The 23,082-nt window shown below is 40.8% G+C and overlaps 1 protein-coding gene across 2 annotated transcripts in view; it reads right to left on the reverse strand.

Annotated features, from left to right (window-relative positions):
* Positions 1–803: 803 nt before the first annotated feature.
* LOC135377645 (LIM domain-binding protein 2-like) overlaps positions 804–23,082 on the reverse strand; it is a 29,265-nt gene continuing 6,986 nt past the window's right edge. Inside the window, exons 3-10 of one of the 2 annotated variants that reach the window (XM_064610219.1) lie at positions 14,211–14,383; positions 13,137–13,202; positions 12,615–12,737; positions 12,436–12,525; positions 12,025–12,148; positions 11,560–11,610; positions 10,308–10,447; positions 804–8,020 (exon numbers count right to left, since the gene is read on the reverse strand). In XM_064610219.1, the coding sequence (XP_064466289.1) occupies positions 7,718–8,020; positions 10,308–10,447; positions 11,560–11,610; positions 12,025–12,148; positions 12,436–12,525; positions 12,615–12,737; positions 13,137–13,202; positions 14,211–14,383 (1,070 nt within the window). In that variant the 3' untranslated portion in view covers positions 804–7,717. The remainder of the gene's footprint in view (positions 8,021–10,307; positions 10,448–11,559; positions 11,611–12,024; positions 12,149–12,435; positions 12,526–12,614; positions 12,738–13,136; positions 13,203–14,210; positions 14,384–23,082) is intronic. The other variant, XM_064610220.1, reaches the window with a different exon arrangement.

Genomic DNA, 23,082 nt, shown 5'->3' on the forward strand with positions numbered 1-23,082 from the left:
GGTTCTATTATGTGGTGCCCTGATGCCGTGACGCTGAATTCTGACCTCCCCGAGCAGGGACCTGCTAGAAGTTTGCTTTGTTCTGCGTCCCATATACTTAGTGGAGTTACGTGGTATCTCTTTGTCATCTTTTTTGGAAGTTGTGTTTAGGTGACTCCTATCACATAGCTGCGGCTTGCGTAGCGCGCGGTTTAGGTTATTCATGTCACATAGCGGAGACTCGCCGCATTGACCTGTGACCGGTGACTTTTGGGTTCAAGGATAAATAGTATCTTAATTGTATTTCAAATACTTTTTGAAGTATTTTATACTCTATCTTAATTACTTTCATTGTCATGTATTTCTACTCTATCTTAATTACATTCTAACGTTAGTATTTATTATCTTATCTTAAACACATTTTTGAGTATCTTGTACATGTCTGCTTGTCGGCGCCGCGACGTCGGAGAAATCGCAACAAAGAAAGAAAGAAAGAAAGAAAAAGACGGCGCGGCCACATGACGTCAGCGGCTGGCAGCCGAGTGAGGGGGCATTTCTGCCGCGAGATTCAAAGCTCCCTCGCTCGCCAGGATTGCGTGCTACGCTCAAACTTTTTGTGCGAATATGTATCACAGGGCTCAGAATCGTAATTTCTACTTCTCCAGTCATATTTTATTCCGATCATTTCCATGCTCCTTTAAGCCTTCTGTTTTGGGAGAAAAATAGCTCTCCAGCCTCATAACTGTATTCAGTGAATTGATCTCTCTCTCTCTTAGAAGCCAGCCAATATGCTGGTATTTGTGACCATTACCACAGAGAACTGGTGCAAGTTCCTTTATCCCATTTATTTTCAATTCTTAAAATGCACGAGTTACAGTATAGAACAATAAATGACCTGTGACAAACACTTTGGAACACCCTCATGACTGCTTCGAAACACAGGCACACACAGAGAAGAGTCCTGTGGTTCATAAAATACTCCCATATTACAGGTGCATGATGGCCAGTTTTGCCTACATTTCTTTTCCAATGTAAGCATGAATATGGGGATGGATGTCAATGTTATAACTTGTTCCAGAGTGAGCATGTAAATGTGTGTCCAGTATGCATGCATTGGCCCTACCCTAGTGCAACTGCACTTTAACTTAGTGCCTACATCTTCTCTTCTATACACAGAGCCCATGATCACACATTGTTATTCTGCACGCCTCATAAATCTTTTTCAATGCAAATAAGTCAAGCGTTCACTCCCCACAAAGAAAGCACTGGGCACCCCTTCAAGTGCATGAAGCCTTGAGCACGAGGCAGAACAAAATCAGGAAAAACAAAACATTCAGGTCTGAAAACAATCCCACTTTGTCTATGTCTGCTACTGTGCGTCGTACAGGCCATGCCAGCTGCACTTTCATCCACAATACTCCACACACCTGCTTATGCACCACCAGTGAAAGGATGTCCACAGAACAGTATGGTCTTTGCACGCACACACCAATCTCCTAAAATTTTCAATGTCCAGTGGAAGTATAAGAAGCACAAATAGAGTGGAAGCACACCCCGATAAAAACAGTACAGAACAGTCCGTAAGTGTTACTATGTAACATTGTACAGGCACCACCACCAGGCACAACATAGGCATAAAAGCACTCAGGAGAGCAGATTCAATACAAACTTTTTGGGTGTCCGATCAGGAGGTACGAGGCAGTGTGAAGGAAACAGGCCAAACATTCAGATATTCGTTAGGGCTGGGGAAGATGCAGAAACGCAACTGAATTTGGAACAGATCTGCTAAAGCCTTGCAAATAGCTATGTTGCTCTACAGCAATTTTCCAGTCTCTGCAAAATAGGCATAAATACAGCAATATGCCAGAATGGCAGGTGTGCCACAAATGCAGCAGGCGGTATGGGTCAGACAACCAGCTGTTTTTCACTAAAAGGTGCCCTCAAAAAACAGTTTTTGTTATAAAGTTATTACGCACACATTAAAGTCACTCAACTGTCCTTTCTCACACTAAAATGCCCTGCATGAACAGTGCAACGGTGACATTTCATCAACATAAACAGAACGATTTCCACAATCAATTCCTCTGTGGTCTAACTTTCGCTGTGGTGTAAACAATAAGAATAATAAAGCAAAGACTTTTGGTATTACAAGTACAGGAGGGAGAGCTTCCTATTAATTCAGTTTTTAGTAATTACGACAAATCTTTTTACAGCTCCTTTAGGCCGACTGTGCCACAGGCCACACAATAGTATTTTCAACAGTACTAAGTGCGATATGGCATAACTCACGTATATTTCCTATTGAGCCATTGCACAACAACGCAAGCCATAGGGATTGAGAATTCTAGAAAATCCCTTGACCACGGGTGACAAGTAAAACAAATTACACAAACGTTTGGGCTTTTCTCCCAAGATGCCGATCCAGAAGCTTGCCTGCATTTACACCATTTTCTTTTCTTTTATGCACCATGTTTTCCACCTTAATTTTCTATATGTATCTGATATCAATTAAACATTTCACATTTACACAACAAAACTCAGCACATTACAAACAGGAATGGATCCAAACTAGATTAGAGGGTTACACCAGGCAGCAGCACTATACATACACTGTGGCAGTGATTTCGTGCAATGTCTTGTTCAGCTTTCTTTGGGATTTATGATCACCAGCAATTCTCCTTTGGGTTGTGGAGCTACAGTGAAAGCTTCCAAACAGTCTACTTGTGGATGCATCTTTGCTATTGCCCTTTTGAACACCAGCATGTTCTGAACACAATGACTCGAACAAATCGTTGTTTTGTTTTACTGGGAAAACAACTACGTCTTGCACAGTTCAAATCTTGCAGCCTCATAACCATTTCCATGAAGTTTTACCCCAGTCATTTCTGGGATGCTACTGTAGTGCAGAAGCAAAACTCTGGCATACCCTGCTGCCGTAACACCCTATTCTAGTGAAAGGCTGCCACTTACTTTCGTGTCTGCTTCACTTGCTAAGAGTTAGGTGATTGAGAAACTGCTCAAGAAATTTATCAACCAATTTTAAGAACTGAGCCATAAAGATGTCACTTAAGGTTAGTTAAACGAGAGCTCTTCTTGTAATAACATCATGGCAGCCAGTTCTTGCCCCCCAAGTCTAGCTGCTTTGCACATTGGTTTTTCAGAGGGCTTTTGTAAATGCAATTTTACAGCGAGGCTGTTCTGCAAAAGTGCGTAGCCACACCAGACAAAGTGTAATTAATTAAGCCCCATTTTGAGCCACCCCTTACCTCGTTTAAGCACAGTTTGTTTCTGACACAAAATAAACCTGCACTGCTTAATGCCTATAGGTGTAGCAGGAGCAGAGCAGGAAGAACTACATGACAATTACTCAGTTATTCAGATGAAAATTAAGCTTTCTGTTCTCTCCAGCATCTTGAATAGCTGCAGATTTCAAGGTGTAACAGCAGAAAATATCAATGTTCTCCAGTACTTAGGGGTGGTAAGTGATATGCCACAGACCAGACAATTCTTTCTAACCGTTCCCACCTTTACAGTCATTATTGACAAAATAGACAGGATAGATACAAACAAGTACCACAGTGCATTCAATGCACAGCAGAACTGCTCGACTGCTAGTTTAGCTACGCGACAAGTAACCAGTTTCTTGCAGAGAAGTCCCTCTATCCATCACCTACAATGTAAGAATACAGAGGAATAAATCTATCTAAATGAAGTCAGACTGCATTTACCTTTATGCTTTAAAATTATATTTTTGAAATTTACTGAGATGCTAATTAATATGAACATCGCAAGGTCAAGTTACTAAAATCTGCTAAAAATATACAAGGAATGTCACAAAAGGTGTGCAGGTGTCACTCTGAAAGAATTGCCAGACTTTTGACATTGGCTGAACTCTTCATGTCTGAACAAAGCTGGGCTTGTTTGTTATGCTCATGTACATATAAAGAAAATCCCACTGCAGGATTTAAAACACATATGGCATGAACTCGGGTCTTATCGGTCTCAGTAAGTTTGAACTGCGTAAATTTTAGCAAGCAGATGTCAAGCCGTGCAACAGTTCTAAAGTGGGTCCATTTTACTTTAGCCTTTTCAAAACAGTTCTCTAAAAGAATTACCAACATTATTCACATTGCATCACAAAGACCCTCTTTGGATACTATCTAAACCAAACAAAGATAAATGTTTGTCAAATGTTGTGTAACTATGGGCTTAAGGTAAATTCGATAAAAAAATATGACAAAAAAAGAGCAATGTTCAGTACAGCTCCGCCTTTGAGAGCTCACCACAGGAAACACCTTGAACCTGCGCAAATTACACTGAAACCTCGGTTATAAAATTTCCCTGGGTATACAAAAACAAAAACAAGTCTGTATTACACAGGAATCTGTTTTCCTTCCACAAATGAAAATATTCAGAACCTACTGCAGGAAACAGTATTTCTTAACTACTTATGAATATTGTTTAGGGCACACTCGGTTCACATGGGCCCATGCCCGTTCAGCTGCTGTGGTGATTGGCATTCACAGCTCTTCATGACACCAAACCAATGTGTTCTCTAGAATTTGCTGGCGGGGAGGAGGGTGGGGGTTGTCAAGCTGGCCGAGACGTGGTGGGTCGAGGTGTGCATGTTTTCTGTACAGGTTTCTTAGAGAGTTAAAAAAAATCAGGGGAAGGGCTGTCATCATGTAACGAGTATTGCACACAACTTCATGCACAAAAGGCAAACAGCATGTGCTCGCAAGTTTTCTTCGTCTTTGGTTTATGTTTTTACATCACTTCTCGTTTACCATTAACACATATTTATGGTGTATCCCCCATCATGAAGAGACGAACTCGAAGCTCGCAGCACAGTGCTATAAATATAGTGTAGCATTATGTTTAGGTCACTATCCTGACCCTTTCCCAAGGTGGAGACGCACTCTTGGGACACCTCTCACAAAAGAAGCAAAAGGCGTATGATGATGCGACAGGAATGCAGCATGGCAAACACAATTTTCCCACATATGAAACATGTACTACGTGAATATCCAGCTTGTATATCCCAGGAAACTCAGCCTTATGAACCACATCCAATGCAAAGAACAACATGTTTATATAGAGATTCCAATGGTGCACATGAAAACCTAACACAAAATGGGAAATCATACCATCGAGGTTTCACTTGAATTGCTTTTTATGTATCATTTACTCGACCCCAAACTCCAGTACAGAACTTGTAAGAACACTGCCTGTGATCATAATTCACACTGCATGATGCCATATATTGGTTAAAAAAAAAAAGTTTTCTTCAGGTTAAAATTAAATTTCAACCAATTGGCATGCTTGCCAAATGGTTTACCCATGGTCTACCAATGGTTTAAATGGTTATAGTTTACGCAAAACCAACCTTAAATTCCACCAACGTCAAATGGCGTAGATAGTGTTTAGTCCACTCCCACATATAACCTTTTGTGGTACCGCTGTTCGTGCTCATGCAAAGAGTGACGAGACGTGTGGCTGGCACTTTCATGGAGGAACGCACACCACTGCATAGTTCTTCCACCACTGGCACATTTCTTTTCAAACACCACAATTTATAGCCAAAGTGTTCCATTTAAATACTGATGTAAGATTTTGATGATCTGTGGGTATCCCCCAAAAGTAGAAAAATATTGCAATAAAGAAATGTTCTGAAATGTTGATGTGCAAAGAAGGAGATTCTGATCTGCTATTGCCACCTCATGAACAGGTTTTGACCAAATTTTAGCATTATTTTAGTTCTTTGCAGAACCCATCTAAAAAAGTTACCCGTGAATAGTATTTCATCTTGCAAGAAATGCTCCACTTTGCTCGATTAACTCCTTTGTATTTTCATGCACTTAGTAAGCAGTAAAACTCAGCAAAAAGCACACTTGCTGGGTCTCCCAGAGTCATACAGACAGATCAAGTATCTCCACTATGTTGATGTGATGAGACAAGAATGGAAAATATTTCTCATGGAAACAGAAAACAGTCAGAAAAAGAGACAGAGCGTCACTGAACAGTCTAATAAGTATATGACACTTTGATGCATTCTTCTTTCACTCTGTTTGATAGGCGTTCATACCTCCTTTAGAGAACTGAGCGAGCAAATACAAGATTTCTACAGTGGTTAGTCAAATAATCAAACACTCCAGAAAATATTTTCAGAAGCACGATCCACAGCCGCGTACATGTAGAGCAGGGAAAACCATGTGTGTGTGACTCAAGTGCTTTTAAGTGGGCAGTTTTACGAGTTCAGTCATGAAACACACTTACGCTAATGCTAAAATTGTACCAACCCTGGTCAAAAGGTGGCAAAAGTATAGAAAAACAAAATATTGCTAACCAATAGCTTTCTTGGTTGTGCTTTCTCGGCACATTTTTGGGGCGTCGAACCAATTTAAGAACGACTATCACTGGGTCAGAAAAAGCGTCATTAATGTGCACAGAGATAAGCCTTCTTGTCCAATGCATAAATGAGTGTCGAACTGATATCTTTATTGGTTCGGTTTCGATTTAGATTCTAGCATAATGGTGTTGTTCCGGGTTGCTCCAGGGGACATTTATAATGTTCAAATCGGTTTGACTTGGAGAAATGGTGCGACAAAACTATTACAATTACAAAAAAATTAAGTCAAATACAATAGAAACTGCCAAAACATGCACTACCAATTATGCAAAAAACATACAGTAAGGACAGTGGTCACTTTTCATTTCATTTCACTTTCCCACTGTAATTTTGAAGAGTTGTAAACGTACCTGAACGTATTGTACGTGTAACGCAATTGAAGAATGCCAAATGTGAGGAATGAAGTTGCACCAGTAGAGGCGACCTTTCTTTCAGTATTTTCTGAACCACATTTTCTTTGTTTGATCCTATTCCGATTCAGTTGAGTTCCAATTCAGCTGAAAGATAGCGGTTACTTTCCGTTTTCTGTTTAGTTTCCGGTTCAGTTTCGACACTCAGAATACAAATCAAAGAGCATGCTCGCATAAAGCAGAATAAATAAAGGGACCTCTAATAAACTGCTTGAGAAATACAGGAAAGTAGAAGACAGCGAAACAAAACATTACCATGCAATCACCACCAGGTTTAAAGACTGTGGCACATATTGCACGTATCAGCAACTTAGCCACTTACCACTTTGGCTGTTGCAATATTGAAACCATACATTTAAATGGGTACCACTCAGATACAGCAGTCTGCTGAAGTAGGTTGAAATCAAGACTCCAGCAGGAGAAACATGTCATGTAAAGTTATCTAAAAATGCTTTCAGTGGCATAGTTGGCACAAGGGCACTAACAGCAATCGTAGCCGTGAGGCAGAAGATCATCAGCTGTTGGTAGAATCATCTCTAATTTGTGTGATCCCAGCAGCAGTGCACAACACAAGTCTCCAATGCCACACCAATTGCACCACAGCACTTAACTGACTGGCATACAGTTCAGTGCACCATGTTGCTGAACAGTTATGGTGATTTCCACCATCTTGTGCCAAACTTGTCATGGAGTGGGAACGCCGGTATTACTACCAGAGCGCAGAAGTTGTAATGATTTATGCGTATGCAACCATTAATGAATGTATTTTTTACAGGCGTTGTAACAATAAGATGGCCTGAACTGTGGAACTGCTTTGTGCTTTTCCTACGAGGGGAGGAAATCCTTGCAACGAGAGGAGTCTGTGCAATGCAAGATAGGGTGACATTTGATGTTGACGAATATTAATACTAGCAGGGAACTACTGGCTGATGGTGGGTGAGGTTTTCTTGTCCTCGGGAGGGGGGCCTGGAGGCGGGGCTGAAGGGTTCCGCTCAGGCGGGGGCCCTCCACTTGCAGGTGTGGACCCCTGCCAGCCAGTTCCTGTTGGGGGTCCTCCAGGCGCCATGGGGTTGCTCGAAAAATCATCACCATCTTCCAATCCATTAGCTGCTGCTGCCGCTGACGCATCATACTGGGTGTTTTCCAGGCGCGTTATTAGTCGCTCATCCTCGTCCCCAAACTCGCCTCCCATGAGGGATGGTTCTCCGACCACCATTACATCCTGAAATACAATACTTACATTATAAAACATATCTGTAGACAATGACTGTGCAGGTTTGCTTTTCAGAACACTTCTTACAACCATCATTTGACTGGATTTAATCGCACAATCTATGATGGGTATTTGCAAAGACATCACACTTTAAAGGGGCACTAAATTGTGTGCAGTATGAAGGATCCTGTCACCGTGACAGTAACACAAAAGGAATGGGGTTTATTCGTCGTGCCGTTTGCAACTAAAACGTGAAGAAAGGTGCCATTTCAGAGGTTCCTCTTTCCTTCCTCCGAATTGGCGAAAAGGGCATGTCGCCTCCCGCGCACACCAGCGCCATGGCCCAGCGGGTTAAGTCGGCCCAGGACACATACTAACCCCCCACTCCTTCCTACTGTCCTCTGTCCCCATCTGTACACCGCTCGTAGCCACAGCTGCTTCGTGGCGCTAACGTGGAATTAAAATAATAAATTTATACCTCCAGCACACCCAATTGCCGAAGGAAATATATTGCGGGAATGTCCCCTTCCCACATTTCTTTGTCCAAACAACGCCGTATGAGGGGAGCCCAGACTTGGCTGGGACACATAGAGATACACCTCGCCGAGACATGCAGCAGTGGCAGCCAGAGCTACTACCCACTGCGAGCGGAGCGGTACAAGTCAAATTGCAGACGTGTGCGCGCAAGAAGCTACAGCAGTGCTGTGTTGGGACTGTTATAATAGCGCTATTGTGTAATTGTGAAGTCCACAACTCGTATTGTATAGTTCTACGACGCTCTTCCCGAGAAAAATATGATTTCAAGTGGAAAAATCCTTGTTAAAAATCCGTAGGTCATCTTCACTTGCAGGTGCAATATTTCATTATTCTGAGGTGAAACTCCTTGTTCCACACACTTCACAGTCGGCGCACATTACAAAACATCGCACAAGTTTACTTTTTCTTGCGTTGCAGTACAAGTGTATTTGAATTAATGAGCACTGAGTACAGAATGTACCCATTATTACCTATTACCAGTAGCCTATGAGACCCACAAACACCAACCCCCTTAGAGCCCCTTTATTTGCAGCCATGCTGCTAACTATGTGTTTTGTCTCAATATCATGTCAGTAGAAGCTACTGAATGTACAGTATCTACAAAGTTTGCAAAAACTTGATATCTGGAAGAGTGCAAACCACCAAATTCCATAACTTCGAGAACCATTTTCAGTGCACATCCTTTTCCAAGTCAACTGCGGACGTGCTTTTGCTTGATCGGAGCTTCGTTTGCTGTGTTCCTGTTGTACCACACGAGCTGGAGTCGCTGACGTGGCTGTTCCTAGTATTGCTGGAGGCTCAAAAGGCACTTTTGGACTATTCTTCCCCTTTGTTGCAGCTTCAGCAAATGATTTTTTCCAGTTAGGGCGTGTGTGTTTCTGGTCACGTGTGCTTTTGTGCACCTCTGTATCATCATGACACCAGAAAAAGTATGTTTTCTTATATCTGTGTAAAGGGTTCTAGATGTCTTTGACCATATAGTATTCTTGCGTCTTGTGCTACAATCTTTGCAAAGAAAAAATATGAAGATATAAAGTGAATGTGAGACATGAAGAAAAACCAATAATAATCATTTTGGGAAACATTACTAAAGTGAAGACAAAAATTACTGAAGAAAACTCCGTCCACAGACTAAGCAGTTGACAAACACGTATCGCGTCCATTCTCTAGAAGTCTTTCTGGGTCATTTTCTCGCATTTGTTCAAGGTTATGCACCAGAGACTAAATGTCTAAAGTTATGTAACCGAACCGAACACACACACACACATGCACGCACACAGCATACATGCATATGTACATGTATATTGCATATGCGTGATACATGCCCAGTGATCTTTGTATGAAGCAGGACACACTTTGCTTTATACCCTCTCTTCTGGCGGTTCCGAGCTTACGAGTGCAGCTTGGGAGCTATTTGAATATATTCGGTTTGGAATAGACATCGTTTGGATTTGAAATTTGAATATAGAACTGCATTTTCAATTCTGAATTCAAACAGAGTACACAATTATATGGATTAGTATTGGAAAAATCCGATTATTTGCTCAGCCCTCAAATTTTCGACTGACTGCCTAATGCAAACACACCAACTGCTGTCTCATCATCAAACCTCATCTTGATGATTCTTGACGTCACCATACCTTTTGAATTGCATTAGGTACCTTCTACAGTGTAAGCTTTTGTGCTTGAACCAGAATCAATATGAAACTATTCTGCAAGTCAAATTTGTGAATTACAATGCAATCTACGGAACACCAACCTGAGAAGCTAATGAAAAGTTGGGGGGCCCAGGAGACATGTTCTTCTTTTTACCACCAGAGCCTGTGTTTCCAGTATTACCAGCATTGTTAGCAGCAGAGGACTTCCTCTTTCTTCGTTTACTTGGAGGTCTCTGCGTTTCTGTAAAGCCCCAAACCGGACCACATTTAATTGTATTTCATTGTATCACTGAGCATAAATTGGAAAGATTAATTCTCCAATGTAAACTAGCTGCATTTCATTTGTATTTTCTAACTACAGTACTTATGCGAAAGCTAGGGGCAGTGTAACAAACAAGAGCGAAGTCAAGTACACATGAGCAACAAATGCATGCTACTGGTTAAGTAACAAGTCTCCTGCGCTACTGTACTAATCCAAAGACCGCAGTATTTTTCTTTTGTTTTGTAACATTTAACAACGGATACAAACTGAAGCAATAGAAATGTGTTCACATGGAACTTATATAACTGGAATAGCTTACGATTGTTGAGGATTTACAAAAGCAACGCAGTACAGCCACATAATTAGTTGAGATTAACTGCATACTGTACAAGAAACACTCCTCAGTATTAATTTTAGATCAAAATTTACTTTCAATTAATTTTACATCCGACACCTCTGCTAAGAACTCCACTACAAAATTTATTCCTTGGTAGCTTCTGATGCTTGGGGGTATATGTCTCATTTGATACAATTTTTGTCACTTGGGCAGGTTGGCTCTGAAGCATTTTATTTCCTCTTTATGGAAGAGTAGAAAAAGGCACCAAAGCAATTACAGAGAGAACACTAGATACAACTTAAATAAACAAAAGAAAGAACCAACAACAAAATAAATGAACAAAATTTACACAGATATCCATGCATCTAAATATGATGAATCATGCACACCCAGGTTAGTTTCATGCAAATCAAATTGTATCCTGAGGCAATGCCAAAACAGAGCAAACTAAAATTGGCCATCACCCGAGAGGAAGGATTCACAAAGAGGTAGCTATCGTGTGAATTTTTGAGAGTCACATATGAAGAGACATTTAGTTGAAGCATAAAAAAAAAGTTGAAAACAATTGCTGCATCTTTGCTCATCCCCCGTCCTGATGCAAAGGCTATGAACAAGTGACAACCACAGCCAGTCGCCAAACACAACTGCTGTGGTGGTCATAATGCGCAATGCCCAGATTAGTTTGGTGCTGGTCATCCCAGAAAAATATAAAGCCCACCACACCTGCAGTGAAACCTTAGTATAAACAACATACCTATATCTTGGGCTGATTTTAGGTCATTAGGTGCCCCACGGTGTGCAACACCTGGCAGGATCAACCAATCATCTTATTAAGGAACTTTTTATTCACTCACATATCTTGACCAATAGGAAGCATAAACTAAGGCAGAATGTATAAATTCACTGCTTGCTCCTCCTTAGAATAGCCCCACAACTGTCAAGAGGCCAATTGTAGAAGACAACGGAGACCTCGCAGCTCAACATACTAAAAACAGCAGCATTTCAAGAGCTCATCAGTAGGACGACTCAATTATTACAGCAATCTTTCCATTTTAGAATCCTTCCTTGTTGAAGGCTACAGAAAAGAAACACAAAACACTCCAGAGTGCAGAAACAAAAGAAACAAAACAAAAGTGAAAGCACTATAGAACAGCGAATATGGCAGAGACAACTGAACTGTAAGCTAATGAAATGGCACTGGAATAGAATATCAGTCTACCTGGAGGTGCCACCATGCGCTGCCACTTCTGGAACAATGTGGTCTTTAGGCAGTCACGAGGACTTAGTGCATATGCCTTGTGCCTTGACATCAGCTCTTGCATTGGCTCGAGGATGACACAGAGCTACAAAATGAGGGTTCACGACAAATTAACCATACACTGCTCAAATTATGTATGCTCATAAAGCTCGGGGAAGACTGTACTTTGGAAAACTTGTCAAAGTAGAATGCTTACTTTTATGTTCACACATTAAATCATGTGATCTAGAACTGCACAGCATAATTGTGATGATTACTATGTGAAGACACAAGTGATTCTCTTACAGGCTAGTTTACTACCAGTTATATATGAAGCAGCCAATTAACAACAGCTGCAGCTTCAGAGATTTACAAAAGACAAAAGAAGCTTACCCTGAGGTAGTTTAATGTGGAATTAGTAAGTCCCTGTCTTGTGATGTTCTTAGACAGCTGTTCGAGCATACCAGGATCTTGCTGCTGTGCCTAATTAAGAAAACAGAAGGAACGTAGGCTTGTGTCAGATACTAAATTTGCACGCCCATTTGGATGTCCAAGTCTTTCTTTTTTCTTACCTGAATGGCAATAAGACTCCGTGGCACAAGCTCCCGATGTGTGCGTGTTGCAAAATGCCATGATTTGATCCTCATGAGGTCATCAAAAGTGAACTCTAGTATGAGGCGTCCTTCAGTACATACCTGTTACATGTACGAATATATGTCAAAGGGGTATAAACAATGGCAAATAAACCTTATCATAGACATGCCATATACACCCTAACAGTAGCAGCCATCTCAACATGCTCCCAATACATCAGGTAATATCAAAAGAAACAAGAACTAGAACTGAAAAGTTTATACAGAATTTGATACTCTTGTGATTGCTTCCATATGGGTCTTCCCCTGCATATATACGAAGCAGAGGTCTCTTAACCTCAGCTCATATCAAACACCTCCTGTGCACAGCATACCACAAAACTGTGCAAAGCGCTCACAAATGCGGCACCCCCAAAAAGCGCAAGCAAGAGAGAGAGAGAGAGAGAAATGTATTTGTTCAAGTTACCAGTGTGCTGCACTGTAATTTAGATGTAAACTTACTATGACAGCATTATCTTTGGCAAGTTGTTCCTTTAGCGGATCTGCAGGGTATTGTCCACCAAGGCCCTATAGAAGTGACCAGATATTAGGAAAATACTCCCTCATTACGACAGACAGATAGTATAACTTTAATTCAAGTACCATTACATAACCATACAATAACAAAGGATGCCAACTTTCCTGATGGCAAAGACTTTTCGCATACTTCCACAAACTTTTGCCCTCTTCCCTCAACATCCCCCTCACATTCCAAACTAAAAACTTTCAATCAATACACAGTGGGCGGAGAGCCTACGAATCCAAACACGTGGAGCTGTTGCCATGGCAACAGGATCAATATAGCCAGCTCACCATGGCAACTCAATCAATTAGAAGGTAGAGCCCTTCTGCAGGCACCTCCGTCTGCCACTACTTGAGCAACAGGTCACAGGCACTGTCCTGCTGCGACCCTGCTCTCCAACATTTTGCTCATCTATGATTACTTGAGCTCGCTTGCATTTTCTAACACGTGCATGTACATACTATAGGCACTACTTGCTGCACATAAAGTGCAGATGATACAGTAACAGTAAGGTGAAATATCTTCCTGGTGTCACAGTAAGGAAGAGATCAACATTTATCTAAACTGTAGGGGGCACAACTGCGAACTTAAACTGTTGCAAGATACATGGCTGTGAAACTGAAAATGTGCCTTCTTACCTGTCATGAAGCCAACATAAATTCAAGGTCTTGTAAGTGAAACTAGCAGTGCTCCAGTCAATAAAACATTAATATTTTCTATGGCACCCCATTGACCATGTAAAGATATTACCTTGTCTTTTTTACAGGTTATAGGCTACAAATTCCTGACAGTATGTTGTTTTTAGTGCCTACATGATTGCGTAAAGAAACGCTACCAATACATAGTGACCCTAAGTGGCAGATAGTCATTCTACAACACAGCCCTGCTGTAATACTGACAAGTAGATGCAAGACTGAACACAGAAAAATGTTCACTGTAACGCAGTTAAGCGCATCAATCAAGTAATTGTTAATTAAGCACTATGTTACGCACAGTGTGAATGAGATATTCACCTTGTTGTACGGAGGCTTTCCATGGTGGGTCACCATCGTACATTGATCACAATCCAGTGTAATTGTTGTATTGTGAAAAGATTCCTTTGGGTGCTTCATATTGAAGTAGAGGTCGGTGACCCCACCTTCAAAGATGCTCCGAAAATACCTTGGAATCAGCGTCCTTCCAATGGCTAGATGGGAGAAAAAGCATAGGAAAATCAACTTCACAATTCTACAATTACATAATCGATTCACTGTAATAATAAGCCACATCTCAAATGGATACTGTTGACCCCATTTTATCCAGGATTCACTTGGATTCCACGCTACCCGGACAAGAAAACATTGAAGAATTCAAATGGGGACATATAATAATTCCACATAAATGCCTTCGTTTATCCTGGTTTCAGTTTCCGGATCTGGACAGGAATTTGCAGGAACTACTGACAAAAATACGGAACAACAGCCTTCACTTATCCGGATGGATTAAGGGACCCCTGGACGGGCTTTTTATAATGAAGGGCCAGCACAACGCATGCTACTCGTTGTGTCCGGTGTTGAGTCAGAGAGACTGTGCTACCTATATTTCGTCAAACAGGGACGACAACCTTGAGAAACTTTCCCCTTTCCCATCATACCAACATGCCCCACATTGACCAGTTCAGTCATTTGACACTGTTAGGAGAGGTGATTCCGTAGCTTTCGACGGTCACCTTCGGCTATGTGCACCTACCGTCAGCCAAACATCGCAGAATAGCAACTAGCATGGCAAGGAAAGCCGCAATATGCAAGAAGAAAGGGAGCTTATACATGAAGACTCTGGATATCCACTGTCGTGACTCTACTGAGAATGAAAGTGGCATTTTTTTTAGCAGAAGAACAATGTTTCTCAAGTTAACATCATCATAGATAGGAGTTTACAGGAGCTGAATGTGTACAGTAATTCTTCACAAACAATGACAGTTTCTTATGCCCTCCGAACTGAACGCAAGTTTTTTCTGAGAACTCACGACTCATCTTATGTGGAGTTTCTCTTATCCAGATCCCCCGCTATCCAGACATTTTTGCTGGGAACGGCAAGTGCCGGATAAATGGAGGTCAACTGTATAAACAGAGGTTTCTATTCTTCCTTGCTTTTCCAGCTTAACTGGAATAAGCACAGGAATGGGACTGACACCCCAGCTGAAAATGCGTTAAGGGGCACACTTCAATGTGACCTTTGGGAGAAAGGGTATTATCGTGTGGCCCAAGTTGTAAGAGTATGTATTCTTTACTATATGTCACTGCATTATACATATATATTTGCACAATGTCCTGACAATCACATGTTCTCCATGTGCAGCTGGGGGAGAGAGTTGTACTAAAATTGCCCAAAATCTGCCCACCTATCAAAACTGCTCTCCCAAAAATTTCTGGGTATTCTACTAAGTTCTGGGGTAGTCAACACTCCAAGATTCCTCAGGCATGAGATGCCCGGGCTTAAATGTTAAAAAGCATTATGCTAATTATCACCTATAGTGCTGTCTGATAAAGTTTCAAGTGTTTCGAATAACTGCCAACAGGGGGAAGTCGTCCCTTCATAAACATCTATTTTTGTAACCTTCCCCACTACAGTTATCCAGATCTTCTTTTATACTCATATATTGCTTTGTGATCATTTAACTTGTCATCCTTGATATACCACTCTACATAGATATCTTTGTTTTATACAATTTATGACACAGATAACGCAGATTTTATGACACAGATACGAAGCAATATTAGCAAGTTAATCATCCTGATACCTTGATCTTGCAGTTCAGGAATGTAGAGGTTGAAGAGGAAGGGAACAGGGAACACACACAAAGAAATAAAAATTCAGACATTTCATAACAGAATCTGCTGTGAATAGATAAGATGTACTGACAGAAATGCCAGATAGATGCTCAAAATTTAAAACTCAACATTTGCTCTTTTTGCATATGGCCTCTAACTGGGTTAAAAAAAAAATCACCACACAAGCCAGAATCAAAATGCTGTGAAGCAGCAAACTATTTGATACCTGCAATGCACAGCAGGAAGAGTTGTGCTCACGGGGGAGAAAACTAGTGATGAGCACTCCCTGAAGTACCCAAATACTACTTTAAGTAAATTTCTAAGTACTTGTACTTTAAGTACAGTTGCAACTGTGTAAGTACTTTTGTCTAGTACTTCACCATCAGGTACTCAACTGGAAATGCAAAGACAAAAAACATTAAAAATATCAAGTATGTTTTGTGTCTAAAGCAGTATTTATCAACAAGAAAGTAGAGTGCTTTCCTCCTTTTTCATAGTATACCGAGAGATGCAAGGAAGAATAAATCAGGAAAAATATTTTCCACTAGCACAGCTGGTTGCCTTAGCAGCTGTAAATGGAAATAATGCTGTGTGTTGGAGTTCATACTCAAGGGCAAGCATTCACTAGCTGGGCTTAAGAACTAGCATTTAAAAAAAAAATGCTTACATTGGCATTGCAAGTATTTCGTCTTCAGGATGTACCAATTTGTCTAGACTACTGCTTTAACTCAGTTGCAATGTACTTCGCAAGTACTTTAAGGCACAATTCCCTGTACTGCATACTTAATTTTAAATATATTTAAAATGTGGTAGTTTGTACAATACTTCTAATACCATTGAACCCAGGTACTTTGTACTTTACTTGAAGTACAATTTGGGTACTTTGCCCATCACTGGCCAAAAAACTGAATAATTTCGCAAATGCCTGGAACAGGGGCAAAAAGCTTTAGTGGTGCAAACCACGATTTTCTGTGCCTTCATCACAGAAGGAATATTGATGATGCAAGGAACATGTTGGAATGAAAACAGTTTGCTTGAAATTGCTGTAGTGATCAGTGTTCCCTGCCATGTGCTATGTCTGTCTTAATTTTTATTGTTAACTTTTTTTACTTTTATGTTGCTCTTTTACTTTAGTGGGACAAACAAAGGCTGAAACCAAAGTAAATGCATGTCTTCAGTGTGGTTTCTGCTTAGTTCATATATGGCACAAGTTTGGCACACTGGAGGCAAAAAGAGATTAAGCAAACAAGCAAAATTTCCAGAACGATTAGGTGTTATATGAGTTGTCTCCTTATTTTGTCAGTCACATAGCCCCTCTGCTGTTCACCTCCTCTCGTGCACAGTTCACATGACATGTGTATCATAGCATGAGGCTACAAGTGGTAAGCAGAATTTCCGAATAAGGGGTTGCTAGCAAAAACTGAGGGTTCTCCAGTGACCTTGAGCAGCTAAAACACATACTTTAAGGCTTCAACACATTTCAGTGAAATATTCTTACATCAAAGTGACTACAGTTCACTTGGAGTGCAATGACGTTGATACTGAGGGGAGTGCCTGTCATCACGAACTTGGTAACAGTAACAGTTCACTTGCTAATGACTACTGTATTTGTGATCCTGGCATTATAACAATCACAAGGACAACACTTCCAAGAGGTATGCTACATAGATGATCACTGCTACAATTATTTTCTCGTCATAGAATGGAAATCTTAGGTACAGTGGAACCTCCCTATGTTGGACACCCGCGGTGTAGCCAAAATAAGTCATAATTAGAAAGGTGTTAGAGTCGAAAAATTGAGTGCAAGAACAAATAAAAACTTGTGATGTCACCACAAAATGTGTGCTTACTGAATTTACTTCAGAAATTCACATCAAACAGAACCATTTTTACACTAAAAATGCAATGATATTGCTTTGGACTGTTTTTTGTATTGTACGTGTGACTGAGGCCCCCACTGTCAAGTTTCAACTTCAAATCCGTAATTTCACCTGATTCTTGTGGAAGTAACTGGTATGCATATTAACAAAGAATGCTGCTTGTCATCCTTAAATACTATATTACTCAGACATGGGGAAGTTACTCGACAAAAGGAACTCGTTACCAGTTAGGTTACTGTGCAAAAAAATGTAACTAAGTTACTAACAAAGTTCAGGTAATGAAAATGAACTCGAAATTCCTAAGTTGCTTTGGAAAACTAACGAGTTACTTTAAAGTTACTTGCTACCAAATATACACTCTCTAGTTCTTGTCCTTTCTATAATTAATTCAGATCTTGATCTGACAATGGGCAGTGCAAGACATTTTGTGCAAACAGCTTTATTTATACAAAAACTACACCAGCATTTTTTTTCTGTGACAAAAGAAGCGCACCTTTATGTGCTTCTGTTGTAGCGAGGCATTTGATGGTTTTGGTCTCGTACTAAGTTTCTTCAACGGATCGCAAAGCAGACGTTGAAAGTTTAGGTTCCACGAATTGTCTTCTATGCACATTTCATAGAACCACGCCAAATTTTAAACTTAGTACGCAGTGCCCCGTCATTAAAAGTACACAGCTCGTCGCTATGAGGAACGTCACATAAGTCTCCTAATGTACGGCCAAAACAGAGTTTTATTTATTTATACAGTCAACCCTCGATTTATGAACCTTCGATTATGAATTCCCTCGTTTTATGAACACTAGCACGAGGAACCAAACTTTTTACATGCATTTTTCCCTCGTTTTATGAACCTCGATATTCGAATAATGAACGGAATTTCTGGGAACCAACTAGGAGTTGCCCAGCGTTTTTGCCCTCAATTTATGAACGGATCATTCCGAGGCCAACAAAAACCTTCAAAGGGATTATTCGTGGTCTTATGAATGACGCCTGAACAGACAAAACGTTTTCCAGGTATTGCACCCTCGGTTCTTAACCCCTCGAAATCCGAACAACAAACGGGTTTTTGCAGAAGTGTTCCTGACCTCAATTCATGAATAAGGTGTCCGCTGTCACCCGGAGATTAATAAACATAGGTTAAAAACCCCAGAGGAAATCCGAGACCAGTTGAGCTCGAATGTGCTGACATCCCCTCTTTCCAAGATTGACACAGCGGAAGGCATCGTCCAAAGCAAAATTAAACTATTTAGTATTGCATAATAAACAGAGTGTGAATGCGCTAACATCTGTGCTTTGTGAGACTGATACAGCAGAAGGCATGGTCGAAAGCAAAATTACACAATATATTGCAATATAAACACAATACCAACTCGGAAATACTGTTCCATTTGCTCGATAGTACTCACTTAAAGGAATTTTCGATTTATGAATCCCACGATTTATGAATGATTTTTCGGGGAACCGAGGGTGTTCATAAATCGAGGGTTGACTGTACATAAGGCTGCCTTGTTAAGGCTATGGAAGGGGCAGGTTTCCATGGTACAGAAAATCATTAGTGGTAAGGGTCAAGTTAGCATCAGGAATTGAATTCCATAAACATATTGTGCGTGGGAAAGAACTATATTTAAACACATCTATGCGGGGGAGCTGAATGGCACAATATTCAGAAAGTGCGCACTTTGCAGAGGAGAAGGTCCTGCAAAATTAAACTATAACGATGAACGTAATCTGTTTGTTGACAATTAAATGGAGGTACTTCAGCCTTTCAAAAGCTTGTCGGTTACTAAGCGGTATTAAATTTGTAGCGTTTACCGCACAACCACAGGAAAGTGGAGTCAGACACGCTGTGCACATAAGACAGCGTGCACGTGGCTATCGTTCTCATTACAGAGGAAGGACGCGATATTTGTATACCAGAATCAAACAAAAAGAACTTTGAACTTACCCCAAGCTACGCAAAGTTACAGAAGAAAGGAACAAGTTCCCCAAGAAATTTCTGGAGCTCAGAAACAAAGTTAAAAGTTACCCGAAAAAGTAGCTTAGTTACAGTAACGAGTTATTTGTAACAAGTTACCCCCAAAACTGCTATTACTAAAGTCTTCACTTTCATCCCCATTGTTCTACCGCATGCTCATTCTGCATGTCCAAAACTTTCCTTTTAATGAAGTGTCAGCTCCACAAGCTTTCTCTTCAGCATTTACAGTACAGGCTATAGGGCACTTTCTTGGGCGCTTTTGTACACCGCACCGTTCAAAGGTTCAATGCAAATTGAATGTAAGTCGTTAAGCCAAAACAGGGTAACAACCTAGACTGACAAGAAAGTACAGCAACCCCCTTCAAAAAAGGCCTCTTTTACATTTTTTTTACCTTCTTAGCACAAAGGAAGGCTAAGATTGAGAAAATCATGGCCATATTTTTGTCCGACTTCGCACAGAAAACTCGGTCCTGGTTCTGAGAAAGGTGGGTGTCCAATGTAGCAAATTCGCACCCCATGCATATTCAATGGATCTTGTCAGTGCAATGACATACATCATTTGCAACACAGGGAATTGTCCTTGGGAGATTTTACTGTTTTTTTTTTCATATTTTCATGATAGAAGTGTCATATTTAACATTTCTGTAGCATCTGTAAATCTCATTGGTGGAATATGCATTGTCGGGTAGCACGATCAATTTCACACAAATTGTGCTATGTTCCCATTTATTTATTTATTTATTGACACCCCAAGGGCCCAAAAAAGGGCATTACATGGCGAGGGCAAGGAGGCATTACAAGCATTATACAAGCTCCAACAATTCGTTAGAATATATAAATAACACAAATGAAATTATCAGAGACGAAACACATGTAACACATGTGAAAAATCAATATATGCGACAACAAAGTGATAAGTACTAATTACAAGTATCGCCTGGAACAATTAAAGAACAATGAGCACAGGATTATCATAATTAACAAGCTAAACTGAATAATGTAGTGATACAGCTTTGCGAAAGCGTTCAGGATTAGCTAGAGCAACTATAGATGTGAGTAAGGCGTTACACTGAATAATGGTTCTGACAAAGAATGAGGATGAAAATTATTCTGTTCATGCAGAGATGCATGTAATTTTACATGGATGATCCAATCTGTCAAATATGCGGTGTGCTGGAACGATGTAAGATGGTCTCAAAAAGACTGAATGATAGATTTTGTGGAAAAGTGCAAGACGAGACACACTTGTCTACGAAGCATTAAAAGTGGAATATCGAGTCTTTGTTTGATGCCAGAAATACTACTGTGGGTGGAGAAGTCTGAAACGATGAAGCGAGCTGCATGATTTTGGATTCTTTCGAGGCGATTGACGAGTTGTTTGGTATTAGGGTCCCATATAACGGATGCATATTCAAGTTGCGGTCGGACTAAGGTTAAATATGCAAGACATTTGACAGATTCTGGTGCGAAATATAATTTACATTGGAGATAACCTAATGTGCGATTGGCTTTATTAGAGATATGTTCCACGTGAGGGTTCCATCACAGATTCGACCAAGGTATTTGTAAGAATTAGACCGTACTATAGGGGTGGGGTACATGAAGTATGTGAGAGGAAAAGCTGGTTGCTTGCAACAACTGGATATGTGGCAACATTTGTTAATGTTAAGAGGCATTTGCCATTTGTTACACCATTCTTGGATTGAGTTAATATCTTTCTGCAAAGCAATCTAATCAGAAGCACTCGTGATACGTCTATATACCACGCAGTCGTCAGCGAAAACTCGTACAGTACTTAGTTCACAAGGAAGGACATTAAAGTAGATTAGAAACAAAAGTGGCCCAATGTCCAACTAAATTTGTTGCAAGCGGCATTCTCAGTCATAGGCTTGCCATTATCATCTAGTAATTGTAGATCGATCCGCTGTTCAGGACGTAGCGTATTCCAGAACTTTTTTGGGTTAGACATAAGGCCTTTGTGGTGCAAAGCAGACGTTTGTAGGATTTCGAAAAAAAGTAATAAGCGTTCCATGCAGGTTCAGTACCTAATGATTTTGCACGTCTAAACAGGTGCTATTATTTTTGGGATAGTGCTTTTAGTGAGCTGGTCTACCAAGGTGAACAGCTAGAGGCGAGAATCGATATAGCAGGAATGTATTTGTTAGCCAGCCCCAGAAGTTTGTCTCTAAAATGAGCCCAGTTCTGGCCTACCCTGCGAGAGTGGAAATCCGACATGATATGTGGGAAATATTTGGATAGGGCATCGTTAAAGGCATCATAGTTATCGTGATCATACAATCGGATTAGTTTTTTTTTTTTATTACGTTACTGTACGTTTTGGGAGAAGGAAACTACCAGGTGGTCACTTCACCCAGGCAGGCGCTGCAGGTCACCAATAATATCCGGTGAATTTGACAACACCAAGTCTAGAATATTTGATGACGTTACTGCGACAGACCCTAGTGGAGAATCGAACCATTTGACTGAGGTTGAAATCTGCACAAATGTTTAGGAAATCGCGTGCAATTGAGGGGGCACCTATCTTAACGCACTGGGCTTCCCAGTTAATACCGGGAAAGTTACAATTGCCAAGTAGCTGCATTTTACATGCAGGAAATTCTATTGAGATATCGGACATGACGTCATTTAGGTTGAGCAAAAAGTCATTGATAAAGTCTGAACCGAAACTCTGTGAAAAAGCGACGTCAGTGAAATGACGCACTCGCAAAAAGTATGAGAAGCTCCGCCTTGCAAAAACGCTTACTGTTAACGACACCCGTATCACAATCACCTGGTGGCGCGAACACCTCGAAAGCTGTGTAGTCGCAACGCAGCTTTCGCTTGTGTCCCATCTTACTGTACCCATAGCAACAACTAGCTGCCCTTTCAAGAAGATAATTTTATGCCGTCTGTTCTCGCTTGGCCACTTTGAGCAGGAGGGGAAGCATGATTCACAAAAAAGGGAAAGGAAAACGCTAGGCGCTGGATCTTTTCCAGGTAGACTTGGGAAATGTCCGAAATGACCTCAAAATACCCTCATGCCGAGTGGAGTCACTAAATAGGGCACCCTTTTCAGTGACTCCAACGTTGAGGTGCCTCTAGGCAAGGATGGAGTTCGCTCGCATTACACGGATGCTTCGCGCAATTGAAAGGCTGCTCTACGGTGGACTTCGGTCAAGTGAGCCACCCTGCTGTGTCGCAGGGGTGGTAACCCGCGATG

This window comes from Ornithodoros turicata, chromosome 1 (assembly GCF_037126465.1).
Source record: "Ornithodoros turicata isolate Travis chromosome 1, ASM3712646v1, whole genome shotgun sequence".
Lineage (NCBI taxonomy): Eukaryota > Metazoa > Arthropoda > Arachnida > Ixodida > Argasidae > Ornithodoros > Ornithodoros turicata.